The sequence below is a fragment of the Delphinus delphis genome, chromosome 2 (genome assembly GCF_949987515.2).
Source record: "Delphinus delphis chromosome 2, mDelDel1.2, whole genome shotgun sequence".
In the NCBI taxonomy this organism is placed as follows: Eukaryota; Metazoa; Chordata; class Mammalia; order Artiodactyla; family Delphinidae; genus Delphinus; species Delphinus delphis.
Genome location: NC_082684.1, coordinates 140,120,459 through 140,142,507, shown reverse-complemented (window position 1 = coordinate 140,142,507; position 22,049 = coordinate 140,120,459). Strand labels below are relative to the sequence as shown.

General features: G+C 43.1%; 1 protein-coding gene across 1 annotated transcript in view; it reads left to right on the top strand.

Annotated features, from left to right (window-relative positions):
• Window positions 1-22,049, top strand: part of TLN2 (talin 2) — a 450,837-nt gene that overhangs the window by 284,671 nt on the left and 144,117 nt on the right. Inside the window, exons 12-19 of the mRNA XM_060005857.1 lie at window positions 6,130-6,285; window positions 12,059-12,160; window positions 12,904-12,980; window positions 15,516-15,696; window positions 16,600-16,713; window positions 19,211-19,319; window positions 20,082-20,290; window positions 20,848-20,946. Coding sequence (XP_059861840.1) covers window positions 6,130-6,285; window positions 12,059-12,160; window positions 12,904-12,980; window positions 15,516-15,696; window positions 16,600-16,713; window positions 19,211-19,319; window positions 20,082-20,290; window positions 20,848-20,946 — 1,047 coding nt within the window. The remainder of the gene's footprint in view (window positions 1-6,129; window positions 6,286-12,058; window positions 12,161-12,903; window positions 12,981-15,515; window positions 15,697-16,599; window positions 16,714-19,210; window positions 19,320-20,081; window positions 20,291-20,847; window positions 20,947-22,049) is intronic.

The following is a 22,049-nucleotide window of genomic DNA, read 5'->3' as shown; positions in this document are numbered from 1 at the left end:
CACGTCCTCTGCATTGGGAGGTGGATTGTTAACCACTGGACCACCAGGGAAGTCCCCACTTGAGTTTGTTTTGTATAAGATGTGAGGTTTTTAGGTCAAGGTTCATTTTTGGCCTATGGATGTCCAGTTGCCACAGCACTGTTTTTTGAAAGGGCTATCCTTCCTCCACTGGATTTTTTCTGTATCCTTGTCAAAATTCATTTGAATACATTGCTATGAATCTATTTCTATTTCTATTCTGTTCTATTGATTTGTGTTGGTCCTTCCACTGATAATCACACTGTCCTGATCACTTTAGCTATATAGTAAGCGTTAACATCAAGTTGAATGATTCTCTTTACTTTTTTCTTCTTTTTCGAAATTGTTTTAGCTAATTTAGGTCCTTTGCCTTTCCATGAACACTTTAGAACAAGGTTGTCTGTATCTACAAAAAACTTAGCTGGGATTTTGATAGGCACTGCATTGAATTTATAGATCAATTGGGGGAGAATTGATAACTTAACTATGTTGAGTTTTTCAATCCATAAACATGATAGTAGATCCTCTTTGATTTCTTTCATCAACATTTTGTAATTTTCAGTGTGCAGATCCTTATACATGTTATAACAATATACAGTCATTTTAATTTTTAGGTTTATTTTTAAATTCAGTGAATAGAGCAGGTAAATTTACAACACATATGTCAGCAGCATGAAATAACCTGTGTGTGTATAAATAAGTGCAACCATTTAGAATATATGGTTAAAAGACATCACACACAGAATAGCACATGCACACACAAAATTATTTGGGTAAGGGACAGTATGTGTTTTAAAGGCATAAGTAACAGATTTCTCTAGACCCCCCAATCTGAACATACCATTAAATTGTGAAGGAAGTTCATTGGCATAATTTAAGAAGTACGTTAAAAGTGATTAATTCACTACTTAGATAGACTATTTGAAATCCTAAATTAAATAAGTCAATGAAATCATAATTTATAAAATGTAAATATTGATATTAAACACACTTAATCATACCACATGGCCTTCAGATCAGTATATATTGTGAGAGAACTAGTTTGATATGTTTATAGGTCCTTCCATCATATTTTCCTCTGTATCTGTGTACATCTTGTCCTAATATTCAGAGCATTATGCAGTTGAGCCTTGAACAACATGGGGGTTAGCGGGCATCGACCCTTTGCGCGGTCCAAAATCCACGTATAACTTACAGTTGGCCCTCTGTACCTGCAGTTTGTCTGTATTCACGGTTCCACATTTGTGGATTCAACCTGTATGGATCATGTAGTTCTATAGTATTAGCTATTGAAAAGAAGTGGACTCACCTGGTTCAAACCCATGTGGTTCAAGGGTACTTCATACTGTATTTTATATTGTTATAAGAGAAAGTGCTTGGGTGTTGGAGTCGGAAAGACTGGCCTAGAATTCTTGATGCAATATTGCCTATGTGAGAAATGACAGAAACTCGTGACTTGGAGAGACATCCTTAACCTTCTGAAACCTCAGTTTCTTCATGTGAAAAATGGGAATGGTAATTCTTTACAGAGCTCTAATGAAGATTAAGTGAGGTAATGTATGTAAAGAAATGTAGTAGCTGGAATGTAGGGATATTTGATACATTCTAGGTTATCCCAACTCCTTAACCCTCTTCACAATTCCCTAATTCCTGGCCCTTGAGTCCTCCAACTTTCCATTAGCTTTTAGAGTTCATGATACAGAGCAGGGGTTGGCAAACTTTTTAGTAAAGGGCCCAGGTAGTCAATATCTTAGCCTTTGCTAGTCGAACCACTCATCTCTGTGCTTGTATCCTGAAATCAGTAGGCAATATGTAAATAAATGAGCATGGTGTGTTTCTGTAAAGCTTTATTTATGGATTGTGAAATTTCAGTTTCATATACTTTTCACGTTTCATGAAGTATTATTACTCTTAATTTTTTTTTTCAACCATTTGAAAATAGAAAATTCACTCTTAGCTCTCAGGCCAAAAAAGAGGTGCCGGGGGGAGCAGAAAACTGCATTTAGTACCTGCCATAGTTTGCTGACCCCAATAGAGAGGATGTCTGTAATAAGCCTGTTACGTGGCAGTGTTCTCAGTGGCTAAGAACATATCCTTCGAAAAGAAAGACCTGGGACCTGGGTTTGGAATTCTGGCTTTGCCACTTAGTTTGACCTTCGATAAGTTACTTTACCTTCCATCTCTAAAGCTCAGCTTGCTCACCTAGAGTGCTGAGTTTTTGTGAGGTTAAAGGAAGAATATAGAAAGGGGGACTGTTGCACAAATGATCTCAATAAATGGGAGCTGTAAACATCTACAGTCTTCCTCTTTCATTGAAATCTTTTGCAGTTTATCTTGATAAGTTTTTCAGAACCCCATAAGGAACGGTAGGGCATTTCCCATGACTTGTAAAGAATCTTGTTTCTTTCCCGGAAACCCTTGTGGAAACCTTCTGAGTTATAAACTTGCCTTTAACCTTCCCTGCAACCACAACCAGAGCCTTGAGGGTTAGATACCTTGGGAGCTGAGCCTCTTCTCCCCTCAAATGTAAAAACATCACAGAGGGCATTCAGAGCATCTCAGAATCATGAATTAAATCAACATGGATTGCCAGTTGTTTTAGGCAGAGAAATGGCTAATGAACAGGGTCTTTAGCACCATTTTGCTTTGGAGCAGCCATCCCTTTCTGCCGTGCTCCTAAAAGAAAAAAGCATACTGATGACACAACAAAGCACACAAGGCAGCACTTTGGCAGGAAGCCAGTAGAGAACTCTGGTGAGCACAGCTGGATCACAGGCTTAGGCCACATTGAAGTTGGGCTTAGAGCCAAAGCATGCCCAACGCTTAGCCCACTGGCATCCCTCTACCCAAGTCTGAATCTGATGTAAGGCACAGGTGATGTCAGAATCAGCCAATATCCACACCTGTGAGAAGAGCCCGAGGCTGAGCAGGATTGATAACAGCCAGCTGCCAGGACCGAACCCACAGTAATGGTTGAGATGTGCTTGAAAGAGGAGCGGCAGGGCTTATTAGTAGATCCTGACTTTCCTTGGTAGAATACATACCTTCTCCTGCCTGTAAGTCATGTGAGCGCGACACATCCTCAAAACAAAACCAACCTGATGAGGACTGCCTCGAGAGAGAAGTTGCTAGGTAGCTAGCATACTCACACCCACAGTCTGCGTGTGTCTGCACGAGAGAGACGGGTCTTCACTGCATCCTGCCTAGCCTAATTGCTTCTCCTGGAGATAAAGGATGCTGGTGTCTGTAGTTGGAAGACTGGAAAGGAGACGTGTAGAGTGGACTGAGATTCGAGATTTGGAGAGGAAGGGGGACCCTTATTGCCTCTGGACCTTCTATCATACAGGTCTGCCACTGAGGGTCTAAGGCAGGTCCTCTGTCAGGGGAGCCCCTTATATCACTAGCACAGAGCCGAGCCCCTCGCTGTTTTAACTTTCTCCAGCTGCTCTGCATTTTGCGGGTAGGCACTGAATTAATTGTGTCCCTTGATGATGGTCTCTGTTGCTGAGTGACAGTATTTTCTGAGTTCCTTATATACCCTCCCCCCGTAGTCGTGACCTTCTAATGGAATGCCCACTGTAAGTTGTTTGCTTGTTCACTCTGGTTTCCTCTCCCAGGCCAGAACCATCTCGACAGGAGTCAGGGCAATCCATCACTATCCTGTATTCCCTCACCCCAAAGCCCCTCACTGGGGAAGTACAGATTTGAAAGGAGGAAGGCAACAGCTGCAAACCATATTTTATTTCTGATCCCCTTCCTGGTGCCAGCAGCTGGGCTGGTACCAACCCTGTGTGACTAAACTAGCCGCCTGGAACCTCTCCACGTAAATCTTTGTGGCTCCTGAAGCCAAGTGATGTGTACTGGCATGGTCCACCCTGCGCTGATATCACCCCTGGTGGAAATGGCCTCTCCACAAAGGATCTGACTCTTCTCTGAGTTTTTCCTAACCCGGAGGTCCTTACAGTGCCATATTCCCCTCCTCAGACACCCACACAGATTCCTAATGCCTTTATCTCCTCCTCTTGGGAGGAAACTGGAGGTGTGCCGTGACCTTCACTGTTTGACGGTTTATGAACTGCCCACAGGGGCTGGGAGGAGTGTTTTTGCCTTTTCTCTAATTGCTTCCATCAGAAGTAGTATACTGTGGTAGACAGTCTTTTTTGAAGTCAGAGATGTTTTTGAGCTGCTGAAATCTGTGTTCTAATCCTGGCTTTATCACTTACTACTGTTTGCCGTGGGCAAGTCGCTGGTTCCTTCATTTCAAGACTGGCATGATGCTGATGCCACCGCCACCAGCATTTGGGTGATGCTCTGAAAATTAATGGATAATGATTGTTAAGTATCTGTCACACTCCTGGCTTGTTTTAAGTGCCTGTCTCCTTGTACACACACCCGTGTATACTTGCGTACTTTGTGCTAATTTATATATGTATTCCTCTGGTAATAGTGGTTTGGGCATTGCTAGGTTTCTGCAGATATTTTTTGAAAAGCTTGTTTTTTTCCTGACAACAATAGGAATGTGTATTAAGTTTTTTGAAAAAGGGAAAGCACATGAAAAAATACAAATTGTATGAGATGATCATTGGCACCATTTTGTCATGTAATGAATTTTCTGAAAATTCTATTTAAAATTTTATTTCACGTAGGATCATGCTGTACAGTCGACTTTTTAATTTTTTAATGTGAATGAATTTTTATTATGAATCCACTTGTTTTCCTATAATATGATTTTTAAGAGTTGTAGTCTATTATTTGGATGTACCATAATTTATTTATCATATCTCTCTTGTGGTTGAACTTTGTTGGTTATTTCTAGTTTTTCACTGTGATAAACTCTAGTTGATCCTCTTGCAGCATAATCTTTATACACATTTATAAGTTCTTTTTGAATAAGTTTTGAAAAGCAAGTTGGGTTAAAAGTAGAAACATTTTTAAAGCTTTGAATCTTAAAGCTTTGAATTTTAAAGCTTTTCTTCCATAAAGCCTTTGCTATTTTAAATGCCCACGAGTAGTGGTCCCCCTTCATACCTTCTTTAATTGAGTATTAAGTTTTTTAAAAAACTATTACATATACATGAAAATTTATCTTATTGCTTATTATCTAGTTACTTATTTAAACATTTTCTGTTCATGTTCTTTGCCACTTATGTTTGATGATTTATGATAACCTTTAGTATATGAAGTGTATGAAATCTTTTATCATACTATTTGTTGTAGATATTTATTCCCCAGTCATTTGCCTTTTAATTTCTTTATGGTGAGGTCTCTTTCTTTTTCTCCCACTCTTTCTTTCTTTTTTAAAAAAATGTATCAAAGTCCATATATTTTATAGTTAAAGCTATTAATCTTTTCCTTTAGTTATTTTTTTATGTTAGCTTTTGTGCTAAGAAGTCATTTCCCCCTGAGAAATCACAAAAATATCCAACTGTGTGTTCTTCCTAAATGATTTACCTTTTTTGGATTTCTTGTGGCATGAGTGTGAGGTAGGGATTCATTATTTTAATAGGCATGATGACTGTTTCTTTAAAAACTTATTAAAACTAATCATAAAATGTTTTAAGGGTCAGTAGATACACATAAAAAATACCAAAATGAAGAACCCAAATGGAAATATATTTCAGTGATTATGAAAAAAAAAAAAAAGGCTGTGTTTAGTATTGAGAAGATGCTACTCTGGCAGTTGTAGTTAATTCTAAACAGCTAAAGTGCCGTATTTAAATTCCACATTAACCCTTTTTTGTTACTCACTGAGGTGGCTACTGGGAGTGATAATATTTGGAGTTCACTTTAACTTCTTTTTCTCTGCATATCTTTTTTCTGTCACAATCTCTGTTTTTGGAGCAACCTGCCCTCCTGGAAAGTATCTCTCTCCAGGAAGTGTGCCTTTGTGGATCCTTCCAGTCTTCTGATGGCTCTGTTTTAGCTTCCATTCCTTTAATTTATGAGTCATTTATCTAGTCTTAAAATTCTGGTTTTCCGATAGCCCTGCCGGTTTTCAAAACACAGTGTTGTAGGTTGACCGTAGGTAAAACATCACGAAATCACTGATAACTTGGAAAAATCAGATGTATTCAGAGGAAGAGCACTGACTCTTGGTACCTCCTGTTTCAGGAAAAGATGAAAGGCAAGAACAAGCTGGTGCCTCGCCTGCTGGGGATCACCAAGGACTCGGTGATGCGCGTGGATGAAAAGACCAAGGAAGTGCTGCAGGAGTGGCCACTCACCACAGTCAAGCGCTGGGCAGCCTCACCCAAGAGCTTCACACTGGTAGGGACTGGCTGAAGGCAGTGAGTGGGCCAGCATGGCCTTGGGTGATATCGTGGGGCAGGGAAACAATACAAGCCCATTGCGTTTCCCTGCCCTTGGAGAGGGACAGATGGTGGGGGTCCACGAGGGCAGGGGTGGGCACTGGTCCAGAAGTGAGCGAGATGTCTGAGAGCTGGGTCTCATTGGCCACCTCTTCCTCTCTAGTGCTCTGTCTGAGTTCTTTAATTAGAAAGAGCCAGTCAAGGATGATTCTTAGTCTCTGTGGTCCTGATGCCATGCCTAGTATACCCTAAAACGCAACTTTATAACGCCCTGAGGCCCGTACAAAGGCTCCCTCCTCATCTCTAGTTGTTTTAGAAGTTCCTAAGAATTGTGACAACTTGCCAAGCTGTGTTTTCCCAGCCTGCCTATGAAGAGAACATTGTTGTATGGTGGAAATAGCATAGACTGTGGGGTAGCGTTCGAAATCAGCTTTCATTCCCAGCTCTGTGCCCTTGCTCAAGTTACTTCTCCTCTCTGAGCCTTAATGTCCTCAGCTGTGAAATGGGGGTAGTAATACCTGTTTCACAGAGTTGTCATAATCAAATGAGACGATGATAATAAAATGCTCAAAGTGAAATACATGGAAAGTAGGGAGAATATTTGTTCCAGACCTTTAAACCTCTGAATTCTTCCTCCCAATCTCAGTATCTGCTCTTAACAGAGTATACCATGTGGCCTTAACTGTAGCCAGCCACATTGGTATGTGAGAATTGGTAGGGCAATTATTTTGTAGCACATATCGAGCCATAAGAGAAATCAGAAAGTGTTGACATTTGTGAATTTCTTCAGCACTCCTGAATTGTACTATTCTCCAGCTCTTGTGAACACTTGAAATAACTGCATCTAGGCAAGATCTTATAATAGGGCATCAGAAAAAAGGTATAAGGAAGGGGCCTTGGTGGGAGTATTAGTTATCTAATTTGATCATTGATTGATAGACTCTTGCCAGTTGGGAGGAATCTTCAGAAAACATACCTTCTTTCCTCCTGTAGTGAGTAACAGCTGTATCCACATGGCCCTTAAAAAGTAGGTGTTCACGCTTAGTGAACTAAGTTCTCATCTTCCATTGTAGGTAATTGTGGATAATTTCTAAAATAGAAAAATCAAGAAATCAATATAAATATGTTATTTAGAAATACTAGAAGAAATTGCTAAAAAGGATTCAAAGTAGTTGCACGGGGGATGGAAAGTGAAGGTGGGAATGGGTAGGGCAGGCATAGCTATGTTTTGTTATATACATTTTGATACTATTGGTCTTTTTAAGCTAGACCCAAGTACTGCTTTTTTAAAAACCAAAAGTTATTAAAAACTGTTGCGAATTGCAGTAACTACCTGAAGCGAAAGAGAGAACAAATATCAATGTTTTTGCTGAAGTTGGATTAAAGCTTATAACCTGTAAAGTTTCTTTCCTTCCTACCCAGCTTTAATTTAATATACAAGTGTTTAGAGATTTTCCTGTTGTCTTTCTGTTATTGAGTTTTAGTTTGTTTCTCTTATGGTCCATGAGATGTACTGTGATTCTGTTAATGTTCATGGAACATACTTTGTATGATTTCAATCTGTAGAATTTTAAGGTTTGTTTTATATCACAGGGATATGATCATTCTTGGAGAATGTTCCATGAGTGCTTGAAAAGAATGTGCATTCTGCTGTTGGGTGTAGTGTCCTATAAATGCCAGTTAGATCCTGTTAGCTGTTGGTGGTATTTCAGTCTTACATATCCTTGTTAATTTTCTGTCTAGTAATTCTAACAATTCCTGAGAGTGAAGTTCCCAACAGCAATTGGGGATTTTTTCTATTTCTCCTTTCATCTCTATCAGTTTTTGTTTCATGTATTTTGAAGCTCTGCTGTTCTGTATCTGTACATTTAAGATTATGCTATGTTCTTAATGGAGAAATTGTTCTATCATTATGTTCTTTTGTTCATAGTAAAGATTTTGCTCTGCAGTTTGCTTTATCTTACATTGGTATAGCCACTCATGCTTTTTTAAATTAGGTGTTTGAATGTTATATTTTTTCTACCCTTTTACTTTAAACCTAGTTATATTGTTAGGTTTTAAATGAATTTCATGTAGAGAGCATGGAGTTGGGTTGTACTTTTTATTAAAATTCACTCTTGTAATCAATGTATTTAGGCCAATTATCTTTTAAGCTAATTATTAATATGTTAGGTATTATGTCTACCATTTTATTTTTTTTTTTGTTTATTTTATTCTCTATTTTTCTTGCCTTCCTGTGGGTTACTTGAACATTTTTTTAGAGTTCCATTTTTTTTTAATTTTTTTTCATGAATTAATTTTTGGCTGCATTGGGTCTTCGTTGCTGCATGTGGGCTTTCTCTAGTTGCGGCGAGCTGGGGCTACTCTTTGTTGCAATGAGCGGTCTTCTCATTGTGGTGGCTTCTCTTGTTGCAGAGAACAGGCTCTAGGCACGTGGGGTTCAGTAGTTGTGGTACGTGGGCTCAGTAGTTGTGGCTCATGGCCTCTAGAGCGCAGGCTTAGTAGTTGTGACGCACGGGGCTTAGTTGCTCCGCGGCATGTGGGATCTTCCCAGGCCAGGGCTCGAACCTGTGTCCCCTGCATTGGCAGGTGGATTCCTAACCACCGTGCCACCAGGGAAGTCCCTAGAGTTCCTTTTTTTTTTTAAAGGCTTCACCAGAGTTTTCTTTTATAAATTTATTTTTTATTTAATTTTGGCTATGTTGGGTCTTCGTTTCTGTGTGAGGGCTTTCTCCAGTTGTGGCAAGTGGGGACCACTTTTCATCGCAGTGTGTGGGCCTCTCACTGCAGCAGCCTCTCCTGTTGTGGAGCACAGGCTTCAGACATGCAGGCTCAGTAGTTGTGGCTCACGGGCCTAGTTGCTCCACGGCATGTGGGATCCTCCCAGACCAGGGCTCGAACCCGTATCCCCTGCACTGACAGGCAGACTCTCAACCACTGCACCACCAGGGAAGCCCCTCCATTTTTTTTTTTTTTTTTTTTCGCGGTACGCCAGCCTCTCACCGCTGTGGCCTCTCCCGCTGCAGAGCACAGGCTCCGGACGCGCAGGCCCAGCGGCCATGGCTCACGGGCCCAGCCGCTCCGCAGCATGCGGGATCCCCCCGGACCGGGGCACGAACCCATGTCCCCTGCATCGGCAGGCGGACTCTCAACCACTGCGCCACCAGGGAAGCCCTCCATTTTTATTTATAATCTTTTTGAGCATATTTCTTTGCATAGTGCTCTTAGTAGTTATTCTAGATACTATCATATATGTCTGAAATTAATTACCACCTACTAGCATCAATGTTTCACCACTTCAAATAAAATATAAAAACTTTACTTCCATTTAGGTCTGTTTACACTCCACACTTTTTGAGTATAATTGTTTAAATATTTCTTCTGTATACATTGACCACTACGTGAGATGGTGTTACAGCTTTTGCTTCAACCATAAAATAAAACTGAAGAAAACTCATGAGGTGAAGGATAGTCTATTACATTTACTTCTGTTTTTATCCATCTCATTGTTCTTTCTCTTTCAAGTTCCCAGTCTTCTTTTCTCATTTTCATTATGTTTGGAGAGCTTTCTTTAGCCATTCTTTAAAGGTAGGTCTGCTAGCAACAAATTCTTAGTTTTCCTTCATCTGAGAATGTTATATCCCCTTCATTCATGAAGGTTAATTTTGCCAAATACAGGATTTGAGATCCACAGTTCTTTTCTTTTAGCACTCGAGAAGTGTCATTCTACTTCTTTCTGGCCTCTGTGGTTTCAGAATAGAAATTTTCTGTCATCGGATTGGTATTCCTTTGTAGGTAATATGTTGCTTTTCTATGGATGTTTTTAAGTTTTTCTTTTCTCTAGTTTTCAAAAGTTCTTGGGGTGGGTTTCTTAGGTTGATTCTATTTTGGGTTTGCTTAGCTTCTTGAATTTGTAGGTTTATATCTTTCACTAATTTAGAGACGTTTTCAGCCATTATTTCTTTTAATACTTCTTTTTTCGGGGGGGTGTCCCACACTCTACTCTCCTTCCATATTTCTGATGATATGGATGTTAGGTCTTTTCATATATATATATATATATTTTTTTTTTTTTCCCCTGCCATGCCACACAGCTTGTGTGATCTCAGTTCCTCAGCCAGGAATTGAACCCTGGCTGTGGCAGTGAAAGCCCAGAATCCTAACCACTAGGCCACCAGGGAACTCCCATTAGGTCTTTTTGTAAATTGTTCCACAGACCCCTGAAGCTCTGTTGTATTTTGTCTGTTTCCTGTTGTTTCGCTTGACTAAATTCTGTTGATCTGTTTTCAAGTTTATTGATTCTTTTCTATGTCATTTCCATACTACTGTTTATATCCTGTGCATTCTACTTCAGTTATGGTATTGTTTAATTCTAAAATTTCAATTTGGTTCCTTTTTATGACTTGGGTTTCTTCGTTGAATCTTTCTATTGTTTTCATTTGTTTTGGGAGAATTTTTAATTGGGCATTGAAACATATTTTATTATTCAAAATCAAAATTCCTCATCAGGTAATTCCAACATCTGCTTCATTTCAATATTGGCCTCAGTTGATTATCTTTTTTTTTTTTTTTTTTTGCGGTACACGGGCCTCTCACTGTTGTGGCCTCTCCTGTTGCGGAGCACAGGCTCTGGACGCGCAGGCTCAGCAGCCATGGCTCACGGGCCTAGCTGCTACAGGGCATGTGGGATCTTCCCAGACCGGGGCACGAACCTGTGTCCCCTGCATCGGCAGGCAGACTCTCAACCACTGCGCCACCAGGGAAGCCCTGATTATCTTTTTTTACGTTGTAGTTATCCTGGTTCTTTACATGAATAGTGATTTTCAATTATATCCTAGATGTTTTGATTATGATAATAGGAGACTCTTGATCTTATTTATATCTTCTGTTGTAGCAGACAGTCAACTTGTTTAGGTTTAGTGTGTAGTGTTCTGGCTGTAGGTTTAGTGTGTAGTGTTCTAGTGTTCAAGTCTTTGTGGACTTGATTTGCAATGGCAGTTTATTTTCTGAGCCCTTGCATTGCTATTCTGGATTGCTTTGTACTTCTGACTCTGCTGGGGTTCCTGTTCAAAGCCTGTTGGTGCTCGGGGTGTGGGGGAAGAAGGTACTTCCTTGGGCCACCTGCTATTGCTGGCTGACCTTTGTTAGGGGAGGTAGAAGCTACTGAGCCTGAATCTACTTATGCCACTGAGTGGAGGGGAGGGAGACACAGGGCTTCACTGTGGCCACTGCTGCAAAGTGACCAGATCACCTGCCTGCCTGGGTTGTGGAGCAGGGCCTGGGATGGCCAGACTTTCACTGCTTTGCAGGTGCTGGTGAGCAACAACCTAGGTTGTGGAGCTGCTTGAGGCTCCCAACTAGGTCTCTGTTGGGCTTCCCCTCTCCTGGTCCCTTGGCCAAAGAGAACAGGCTTTTGAGAACTTACCGTTGGACGTTCCAAGTTTCAGCCCTCTCCAGCACCCAGTCTTTGGGGTATGGGATCTAAAACAAAACTCAAGAACTCTTCAGACTGTGGTTCTTCAGGTCCTGAGGTCACCAGCCAGTCTACCTTTCCAGCTTTCAGAGCCCCTTACCATTGCTTGTTGAATAAATTTTAGGATGTTCAGTTGTATTTAGAGGGGGCAAGCAAGAAAAAGTGAATCCATGCAAGAACCTGTTCCAAAACTGGACCCCCTCACCTTTAAAACTGCTGATGTGCTGTATTTCTTCTAATGTGGGTTTTGTCCCCCCAGGATTTTGGGGAGTATCAGGAAAGCTACTATTCAGTACAGACCACTGAGGGAGAGCAAATATCCCAGCTGATTGCAGGCTACATTGACATCATCCTCAAAAAGGTATTTCATACTGATGCAAATTGGACAACACTTCTCTATTAAAAGACTCAGTTTAGGTGATGAAGCTCCCTGAAAAACAAACAAGCAAGCAGGCATCTCATGGAAAGTACTTGATTCACTGATTGAATCTTTAACATTAAGATTGCTTAAGTGTGAAGTCTTTAACCTCATATCCTAGGAGATTTCTGATTTTGCTGCAGCTCATATTTGTGTCATTGACTGCCAAGTCATGAGCAATAGTGCATCATTTAGCTAATGAATGAGCCTGGCTAACCCCTCAGCGTCTTCCTCTCTACGTAATTGTTATGCTTTCCGGCCTCTATAGAAACTGGCTTTAGGATCTGAAGATATTCCTTTTCTTTCTTCTCTCTCTCTCTCTGTTTTTTAACCTATTTTAATGGGGGGTTATATGTCATAGTGGTATACCTTTCCTAGGGCTTCAAGATACAGCCCACAAAAATAGCCAAGTTCTACCGGAATATTTATATCTATGTCTTGATTTTAACTGTATAAAATTGTGCAGTACTGTTACACAGAAGACATTATATATCTCTCTGTATTAAATAATATATTTCTTTTTCATTACTATTGCTTTGTTTCACCCATCACTTATTAATTATCCAATACAACGAATTTGGGGTAAACCTTAACAGATCTGCTTGTGTGGCTCATTTTAAAAGGCCTCTTAAAAGGGTCTTGTGTCAAGACCTGCTGACTTTCGTTTTTGTCTTGTTTTACCTCAGAAACAAAGTAAAGATAGATTTGGACTAGAGGGCGATGAGGAGTCAACTATGTTAGAAGAGTCCGTTTCCCCCAAAAAGTAAGTATCGTTAAGAACACTGGAGAACTGGCTTCTCCCTGGACACAGGGCAGGTTTCCTCGTGCCAGCTCTGGGGCTGTTGCCCTGAAGTCCCTCACGTGGAGGAGGTGATAGTGGATGAGATAGATGAGTCTTGCTTCTCGAAGTGTGGTCCCCAGACCATTGTCATCAGGGTTGAGGGTGTCTTGTTGGGGCAGCGGTGGCTGGGGACTTCAGGGAGACACTGAACAGGATGTAGTGCGTAATTCCACCTTTAGACACAGTGAGCCTTCATGAGTCCTGTTCTGAATTTCTGATTTAAATCTCATAAACTGCATCATTATCATCAGAGCCTGGAGACTGAGTTTAATTCTGTACCTTTGAGCTAGGGGCCTAGCTGGTAGAGGAGTTTTTGTTTATGGGATGCTTTTACCTGCCACGCTTGATACATATGTCATGAGGCAGCAGAGGAACAAGAAAAGAACATGGACCCTGGAGCCAGAGTTACTGGGTTCAAATCTGAGGTCTGTTTTCTAATGTGTGGCCTTGGGGGCATTATGAATTTATTTTCTCTGTCTCTTTCATCTCATCTATAAAATGAGAATAATGATTGATCATACTACCTCATAAGTTTGAATTTAATGATTGAGTTACTAATAAAGCACATAAAACAATCCCTGGTACATAATAAATGTTTACTATTATCATCATTTTAAATTCAGAATAATCTCAATTTAGCTCCATTTTATAAATGAGGAAACTGAAATTTATTAAAATTAAGTAACATCTAATAAGGGAGACTTGTTGACCAAAACCTATTCAGCTACTCCCTTGATGTTAAATAGAGCACTGTAGTAATAACTTTTCTTGTCTGTACTTTATTGTGTGTGTCCATCTTGCTGTCTCACTTGATCTCAGCAGCATCCACTTGTGGAAGAGGTAGGCTAGATTTTATCATCCCCAGTTCATAGATGAGGAAACCAAAGCTCCTAGAGGTTAGTTGAGATGCGTGCATGTGGCAGAGCCAGGACTCAGATTCAGGTGTTCTGATGTCTCCTATAGTGCACTGCCAGAGAGTTCGAGCATATTCCACCACATTGAAGTTGTCTAGTAATAGGAATTGTTTCTCTGATGTTGCTACTCTGTACACTTTCTCACAGTTTGCATCATAATCCCCTTGAAGGTGCTTTTCCGTTTGTCCCTTATTTGTACGCAAGTTGGAACCAAATTTGATGTGGTGCATTTCAAGTACTACTTGCTACCCTCTGGCAAAAGACCTTAATTTCTTGAAATTATTAATGACCATTAGATGGACATTAGTAACCTAGTACTTCCTAATAGGGTGAGCTGTTCACTTTCTAGGATTCTGCTGTGCTTGAACTTCTCCTAGGAGCAGCTCAGTAAGTGTCTGAGCCCCGCGTGCTGGGACCCTCCCCACTGATGCAGACGGCATCATGGTGCGGTCTGGTCATGGCAAGCAGGTAGAGTGGTCCAGGGGAGTTCCTCATCACTAGACCTTCCACTTCGCCCTGTATTAGACATTGGCTGAGATCTTGCAATGCAGCTGAGCTCCGAGAGGAGCCATAGATCCACCCTCCCTAGTGCCAGCCCCTCCGCAGATGTTAATGTTGCTGTATGGATGCCTGTTGCTTGGAATCCTAGCTTGGCTCACAAGCTTTGCCCTGGACAACAGGGAGTGACCTGCAGTGGTTCCAGAACCCTGGGACAGAGGCTGCTGTGCCTTAATGCAGCTGCTCAGCAACCCTGCCCCCCCACCCCACCCCGCAGACTCCCCCGGACTCTCCCTGTGGGTTTGTCCACTGGGCTATGAGGCACCTGTGCCACCCTCAGATTCTTACCTTCATATGCTCAAAGTCCTTTACACTCACTGCTCATTCTAGGAAAATATGAAGAAGTAAAAAAACTGACAATTTTTTTTATTAGATGCCCTAGTAGTCTTCCCAGACTTAAGTTGAAATGATCTGGAAGAGAGCCAAAGTCTGCCAATCATCAAAGTTTCTAAGGTGTTGAAACAGCCTTTGTGGTCAATGGCTTTTGACCTGGGGAAGGGGAGCTAAGCTGTGGGAGATTTTAAGTTCTTTTCCACGCTTCTTCCTTCAAGCTAAGGATAAATGGTCTCTGTCCCCGGGGCTTAGAATAGAACGTGGCACACAGTAGATAAGGTGTTGAATGAATGCTATTTCAGGTAGAATTTACAAAATAATAGATCAGTGTATCCAAAACATTCACTTATGCCTAGAACATCATTATTTTTTGTGTCTTTTTAAGAACAACTAATAGCATAATGCCATGAACCTATCAACTAGATACACTGGGAGTAGTTATTTATATTACTGATTATAAAAGGATTAATTCATCTCAGGGTTCTGCTGCAACATTTTAGTGCTGCTACTTCGTTCACAATTCTGTCTGTATTTGCTTCTTGGAAACTGGTTGCCATAGCATGAAGCAGTGAACACTGGTGACACCTGTGGTATCTTATTACACTCCCTGTGAATGGCCACCTCGCAGTGACCAAAGCGTCTGTCCCCCTAGGTCCACCATCTTGCAGCAGCAGTTCAATCGCACCGGGAAGGTGGAGCATGGTTCAGTGGCACTGCCGGCCGTGATGCGCTCCGGCTCCAGCGGGCCTGAGACCTTCAATGTTGGAAGCATGCCCTCCCCACAGCAGCAGGTCATGGTTGGACAGATGCACCGAGGCCACATGCCCCCGCTGGTGAGGCTACCAGGGGACTTGCCCTGCTCGTCACTATGCTGCCTTTGGTGTCCAGGGAGCCACACCAGCCTGGGGATAGGTTGTGTGTGTCATCCTCACTCTCACTACTTCCTGTCTGAATCCTGGCTCTTCAGCTGTGCAGTCCCAATGCCTAATTCCCAGTGTGTTTTCTTTTAAATGGGTGGCTCTGGCAATGCCCTGTCTAGGACCACAGGTGTCCTTTAGGGCTGGACAAGGACCAGTGGCCTCTCCACGTGGTTTGCGAGAGAGGGATAGGACCCTGCTCCCCTGCCTGCTCATCGGCCCAGATACCCCTCAGGGAGGCTTAGAAGTAGACCAAGTCTCTTCCGATCCACACATTTCCCCTCAGCGGATCATTGGTTCTTTCTGCTGTGCTGGTCTACCTGACTCGGGGCCTCTCTCAGGCCTGCTCTGGAATCCCATGCTTTGGGGCAAGAACTTTTTGAAAGCAGAAGAGCCTTAAAGTCCAGAGGTGATTTGAGTGGAGAAGCGTGTTGACTGTAGGTTTGGGTGGAATCTTATTTACCAAGAAGAGTTCTGATGTAGCACACCCATGTGATTCCTGTGCAGGAGACCTTCTGTCCGGAGCACTCAAGGATTGGGTCCCCTGAGCTCCCCTGCAGGGACTCTTCCTGAGCCTTCTTGTTTTCCACACTCTGCTGATGAGAATCACCCTATTGCAAACACTCATATTTAGTGTCCTACTAATGTATTATAATACCTACTGGCCCCCCGTTGAAATAGGAGCTGGTTCAGGCAGTTTGTTGAGACATACCCTGGGCTGCTTTCTCATGATCTCAGGTCCACTTTCCTTGCTCATGTAGAGCCTGTGTTGCCAGTCTAGGAATGTGGTGTGACCCCTTGTGTTACCTGCCTTTGCAGACCTCGGCCCAGCAGGCCCTCATGGGGACCATCAACACGAGCATGCACGCTGTCCAGCAGGCCCAGGACGACCTCAGTGAACTTGACTCCCTACCGCCTCTCGGCCAGGATATGGTAAGTGTTGTTCAGTGTTTTTATTCGATGTCTCTGCCCTGGCAGAAAACGGGGTTCTGTGCTCTGGCTGGATTCAGTGAGATGAATCTCTGTCTCCAGCTAGGTGAGTTGGAAGTCCATGTTTTTTCAAGAGATGGAGTCTCCATCTCTAGGCTGCACCACAGGAGGAGACGATCCTAGGGTGCTACAGGCTGTCGGCAGTACCCCATAAGGGCTAAGAACTTGGACTCGAGTCTTATCATTTGGACCCAGATTCCAGCTCTACTGCTCAATGGCTATGTGAATCTGGGCAGCTTACTCTCTCTAAGCCTCCATTCTGTCATCCCTGAGTAGGGCTGTTGTGAAGACCCAACCATCCAATCATGTAAGGAGTTCTGAGTCCCGCACCTAACACGTAGTGAGAGCCCGGTGAGTATTAGCTGGGTTTGTTGTTAGTATTTACCCATGGTTCACACACCTGAGCAAGCATCACAGTCTTTCAGAGGGCTTTGCTAAAACAGATTGCTGGGCCCCTCCCCCATTGTTTCTGACTCAGTAGGTCTGGGGTGGGGCCTGAGAATTTGCATTTCCAGCAAGTTCTCAGGTGCTGCAGCTACTTGTTCAGAGACCATGCTTCACAAACCACTGGGTTACTACTATTGAGCTTTTCAGCGAGGCAGATTAGCTGCCTTCCTGTAGCTGCTGCTGCATGAAATTGTCGAGCCCCTTGCTCCTTAAATTGTGATCCACAGGCCAGCAGCATTGGCAGCACTTAGGATCTTGCGAGAGGCACAGAATCTTAGGCCTTACCCCAAACTTCTGCATCAGAATCTGCATTTTAGTAAAGTTCCTAACTGTTTTGTGTACACATTTGCAAACCACTGGCTATCACTGTCCTTCCCTGCCCTGCTTCACACGTTAAAAATCACCTGAGGAGTTTTAAGGACGAAGCCTAGGGCCCAGGTCAGACCAAACAAATCAGTGTTGCCGGTGGGTGGGGCCTGGGTATCAGTGGGTTTTCATCTCCCTATTGTGATTCTAATATGCAGCCAGGGTTGAAGACCACTGCTTTAAGACTGCCTGACCCTCGTAGGGCCAGAACCAAGACACAATTTGTAGCCTCATCTTGTCCAGCCAGGCTAACTGCCTCCAAGTTTTCCCTGCTCGGTGTTTTTCCTTTGTGTACTTGTGTACCTGCAGGGTGCAGCATCCTTAGTGCTGTTTCTCCCAGGCCCCTGAAGTCATTAAATATTTTGCTTTGGGGAGCTTGAGAGTAAAAATACATATGGCAGACTCCCATATCCAGCACAGTTGTGAGAGAAAGTTTTAAAATATCTGGATTTAATATTCTTGCTTCACCAATTTTCAAAGAGTTAGTATATAAAATATTTTAGTGCTAGACATACGCTGAACCAAGATTAATATTTTGGGAATGTTTTGGGAAGCAGATCAGCACCTTATATAACCATAGGATCATCATTACCAGTGTATAAATGAGCATTTATTGGCTAAGACCAGAAACAGCCAAAAACAGAATTTGCTATTTATAGGGTCAAATGAACATGAAGTATAAGAACTAGAAAGGTTTTAAAAGACCATTGAGTGAGATTCCACAGTAGAAGAAATGAAAGGCACAGGAGTTGGGTGAAATGTGCTCGAAGTCATATCATTTGTTAGTGGTAGAGCTGGATCCAGAGCAGGGGTCTTGACAACCACCTCCCAAAACCCTACCAGGAAAGGTGCCACGTCAACATGACATTCATCTTGTGAACAAAAGACAATTGCTACGCTGATAGAACACGCATGAGCTAGAACACCCTAATTCTAACCCCATTCTCTAAAAAACAAGATGAAGATTAGCAACAGTTGTTGTTGCCACTGTGCAGTATTATTATGAGATACTAATTTTTTTTATATATATAAATTTATTTATTTATTTATTTTTGGCTGTGTTGGGTCTTCGTTTCTGTGCGAGGGCTTTCTCTAGTTGCGGCAAGCGGGGGCCACTCTTCATCGCGGTGTGCGGGCCTCTCACTGTTGCGGCCTCTCTTGTTGCGGAGCACAGACTCCAGACGCGCAGGCTCAGTAGTTGTGGCTCATGGGCCCAGTTGCTCCGCGGCATGTGGGATCTTCCCAGACCAGGGCTCGAACCCGTGTCCCCTGCATTGGCAGGCAGATTCTCAACCACTGCGCCATGAGGGAAGCCCCATGAGATACTAATTATTTTCAATTTTTAAATTGAATTTACCTACATAAAGCCACAGAATTTTTCTCTCCAAGATCTTAAAGACAACATAACGTGAGTAAAAAGTACTGAGAAATTACGTGCCATTCAGCATGAGTGAATGAGCAAGAAGCCTGTTAAGTACATCGTTCAAGGTGACTTAAGGGCCTCGTTGGTGCTGGCCCAGTGAAAATAGTGTGGCCAAAACGCTGGTCTCATTTTATGGCACAACTTCTCTGGTTTCCTGGGCAATCCTGTGCAGCACTTTTGTCATGAAGTTGTCTGGTTTTGCAGGCGTCTAGGGTATGGGTTCAGAATAAAGTCGACGAATCCAAACATGAAATCCACTCTCAAGTCGATGCCATCACAGCTGGAACAGCTTCAGTTGTTAACCTCACAGCCGGTAAGTCCCTGAGGAATTTGTGGTGTATTGTGATTTTGTTAAAAACAAACGTTCTTATTCTTTGATTGAAACAACAGATTTGTCCTATTCTGAGAGGAGAGTCTATTATTAGGCCCTCACAATGCTTCAGACATTTTCTCCCACTGACCCAGGAGAAATGCGGTGAACATCTCATACCTTTTTGTCTGGATCATGCATCATCAGTAAAAACCACTTATCCAGCTCTTCTCATTGTTCAAGCTGCTGGACATACTTCAAAGTATATCGAGGCCAGTTTCTCCCTTCTGAGAGATTACAGTCTCAAAATGGTTTTAGATGACTAGCCATCATGGGTGCCTTCTTCTGTCTTGTCCAGCCATGGTCTCCTCTGTATAGCACGACTCCCAGCCTTGCACTGTCACGTGAGAGCCAGGGAAGATCTTGGCTTCACCAAGCAGCGTTGCAGTGTTTCAGGGGTAGAGCTGAGCTCTCCAAGCGGCTGACCTTGGAGCAGCCTTCTGAAAAGGGCCGTGAGATGCTGATTCTTCCTTGGGAATTTTAAAGGTGCACATGCTCAGTATCTTAATATATGAGGCCTCGGGGTAAAAGGACCCCATGAAGAGCAGTACCTTGGAGATGGGGAGACGTCTGACTCCTGCAGGATGGGGGCGTCGTTGGTGGGGGCAGGGTTCTGCTGCCAGTGTTACCCTGTTTCCTGTCAACCTGGGCTCCCCTCAACCTTCACCACCCTCCTTGGATGGTTATGGTCCTTCTCTGTCCCAGGTGACCCTGCAGACACCGACTACACCGCTGTGGGGTGTGCCATCACCACCATTTCTTCCAACCTGACGGAGATGTCCAAGGGCGTGAAGCTGTTGGCGGCCCTCATGGACGATGAGGTAGGCAGCGGGGAGGACTTGCTCAGAGCTGCAAGGACCCTCGCCGGGGCCGTGTCGGATTTGCTGAAAGCTGTGCAGCCGACTTCTGGAGAGGTGAGCTTTGGGGCCATCAGTCACTCGGGTTCTGAGGGAGGTGCAGCCTCTGGGTCCCATGCGGTTCTTGCTTCCTGAGCTGTCCCTTCCATCCTGACGACTCATGTTCCCACCCTCTGGGGTTTGGAGTTGGTGAACTGGGTGCAGAAACCATGGTTCAACCTTTGAGACTGGTTGAGCTCTTAGTAGGAAGCCTCCTTTCCCCACCCAAGGGTACTTGATTAGATGTAACCTCAGAAACTAACACACATGACCAATACACATTTAAAGGGGATACAAGTCTGTACGCTAATTTCCTACCAGCTGAATGAGGCTCATTATTTGAGCATTTCACATCTATGCAGCCATTGCTGGTTTGTGAGCCACAGGCATTTCCTTGCATAGATTCCACCAGGACGTGGATGTCTCCCGTCTGGCAGATAGTTCAAGAGTCTCACTGAGGTGCAGGAGGAGGCCATCCTGTAGGATTCCTCTTCCTGCACTGCCCTGTCTGACGGCGCTGGGGAGGCAATGCATTCTCTTTCCCACTAAGATGTGCTCTGTGTTCGTGTTCGTAGCCTCGACAGACAGTTTTGACCGCTGCTGGAAGTATTGGACAAGCCAGTGGAGATCTTCTGCGGCAGATCGGAGAGAATGAGACTGATGAGCGATTCCAGGTAAGATATTTGCAGCCCATAACCTTGGAGCCTAAGCGATGGCCTTAGACCCAAGCAGGGAGAAGGTAATGAAAAACTGAGTCTTCCTTGAGCAGACAAAAAAAAAGATGAAGGTGGATTATCTCAGAGTGTGGTCTTTATGTGTTAAAGAAAAAGAATTTTTAATTGAAAGACTCATTTCACTTACATCGTGCATCACCAGTTTGAAACACTTACTTAGCTGTTCTCACTAGTAAGCATGCTACACTTTCTTCAAACACAGATACGGATGGAATAATGTCACAACCACCCTTATACTGACCACCCAACCTCTAGAGTTATCAACTTGTGGCCAAGCTTGTTTTATCTATTTGGGGTGGTTTTTAATTGCATCATTCTTTTTTTTTCTTTCTTTTTTTTATGAAGACATTACTTTTTAAAAATGTTTTTATTTTTTACCTTATAAAGTTATTTCTTTATTTTTGGCTGTGTTGGGTCTTCGTTGCTGTGTGTGGGCATTCTTTAGTTGCGGCAAGCGGGGGCTACTGTTCATTGTGGTGCGCGGGCTCTCATTGCAGTGGCTTTTCTTGTTGTGGAGCACGGGCTTTAGGTGCGTGGGCTCAGTAGTTGTGGCTTGCGGGCTTAGTTGCTCTGCGGCATGTGGGATCTTCCTGGACCAGGGATCAAACCTGTGTCCCTTGCATTGGCAGGTGGATTCTTTTTTTTTTTTTTAAATATCTTCATTGGAGTGTAATTGCTTTACAATGTTGTGTTAGTTTCTGCTGTACAACAAAGTGAATCAGCTGTAAGTATACATATATCCCCATATCCCCTCCCTCTTGAGCCTCCCTCCCATCCTCCCTACCCACCCCTCTAGGTGGTCACAAAGCACCGAGCTGATCTCCCTGTGCTATGTGGCTGCTTCCCACTAGCTATCTATTTTACATTTGGTATGTCAATGCTACTCTCTCACTTCGTCCCAGCTTCCCCTTCCCCAGCGGGAGGATTCTTAACCACTGTGCCACCAGGGAAGTCCCTCATTGCATCATTCTTGAGTTCACATGTAAGAATGAAAACACGGGCGCTCCCTTACACTCTGCTGACACATAGGACAGGCTTTCCTT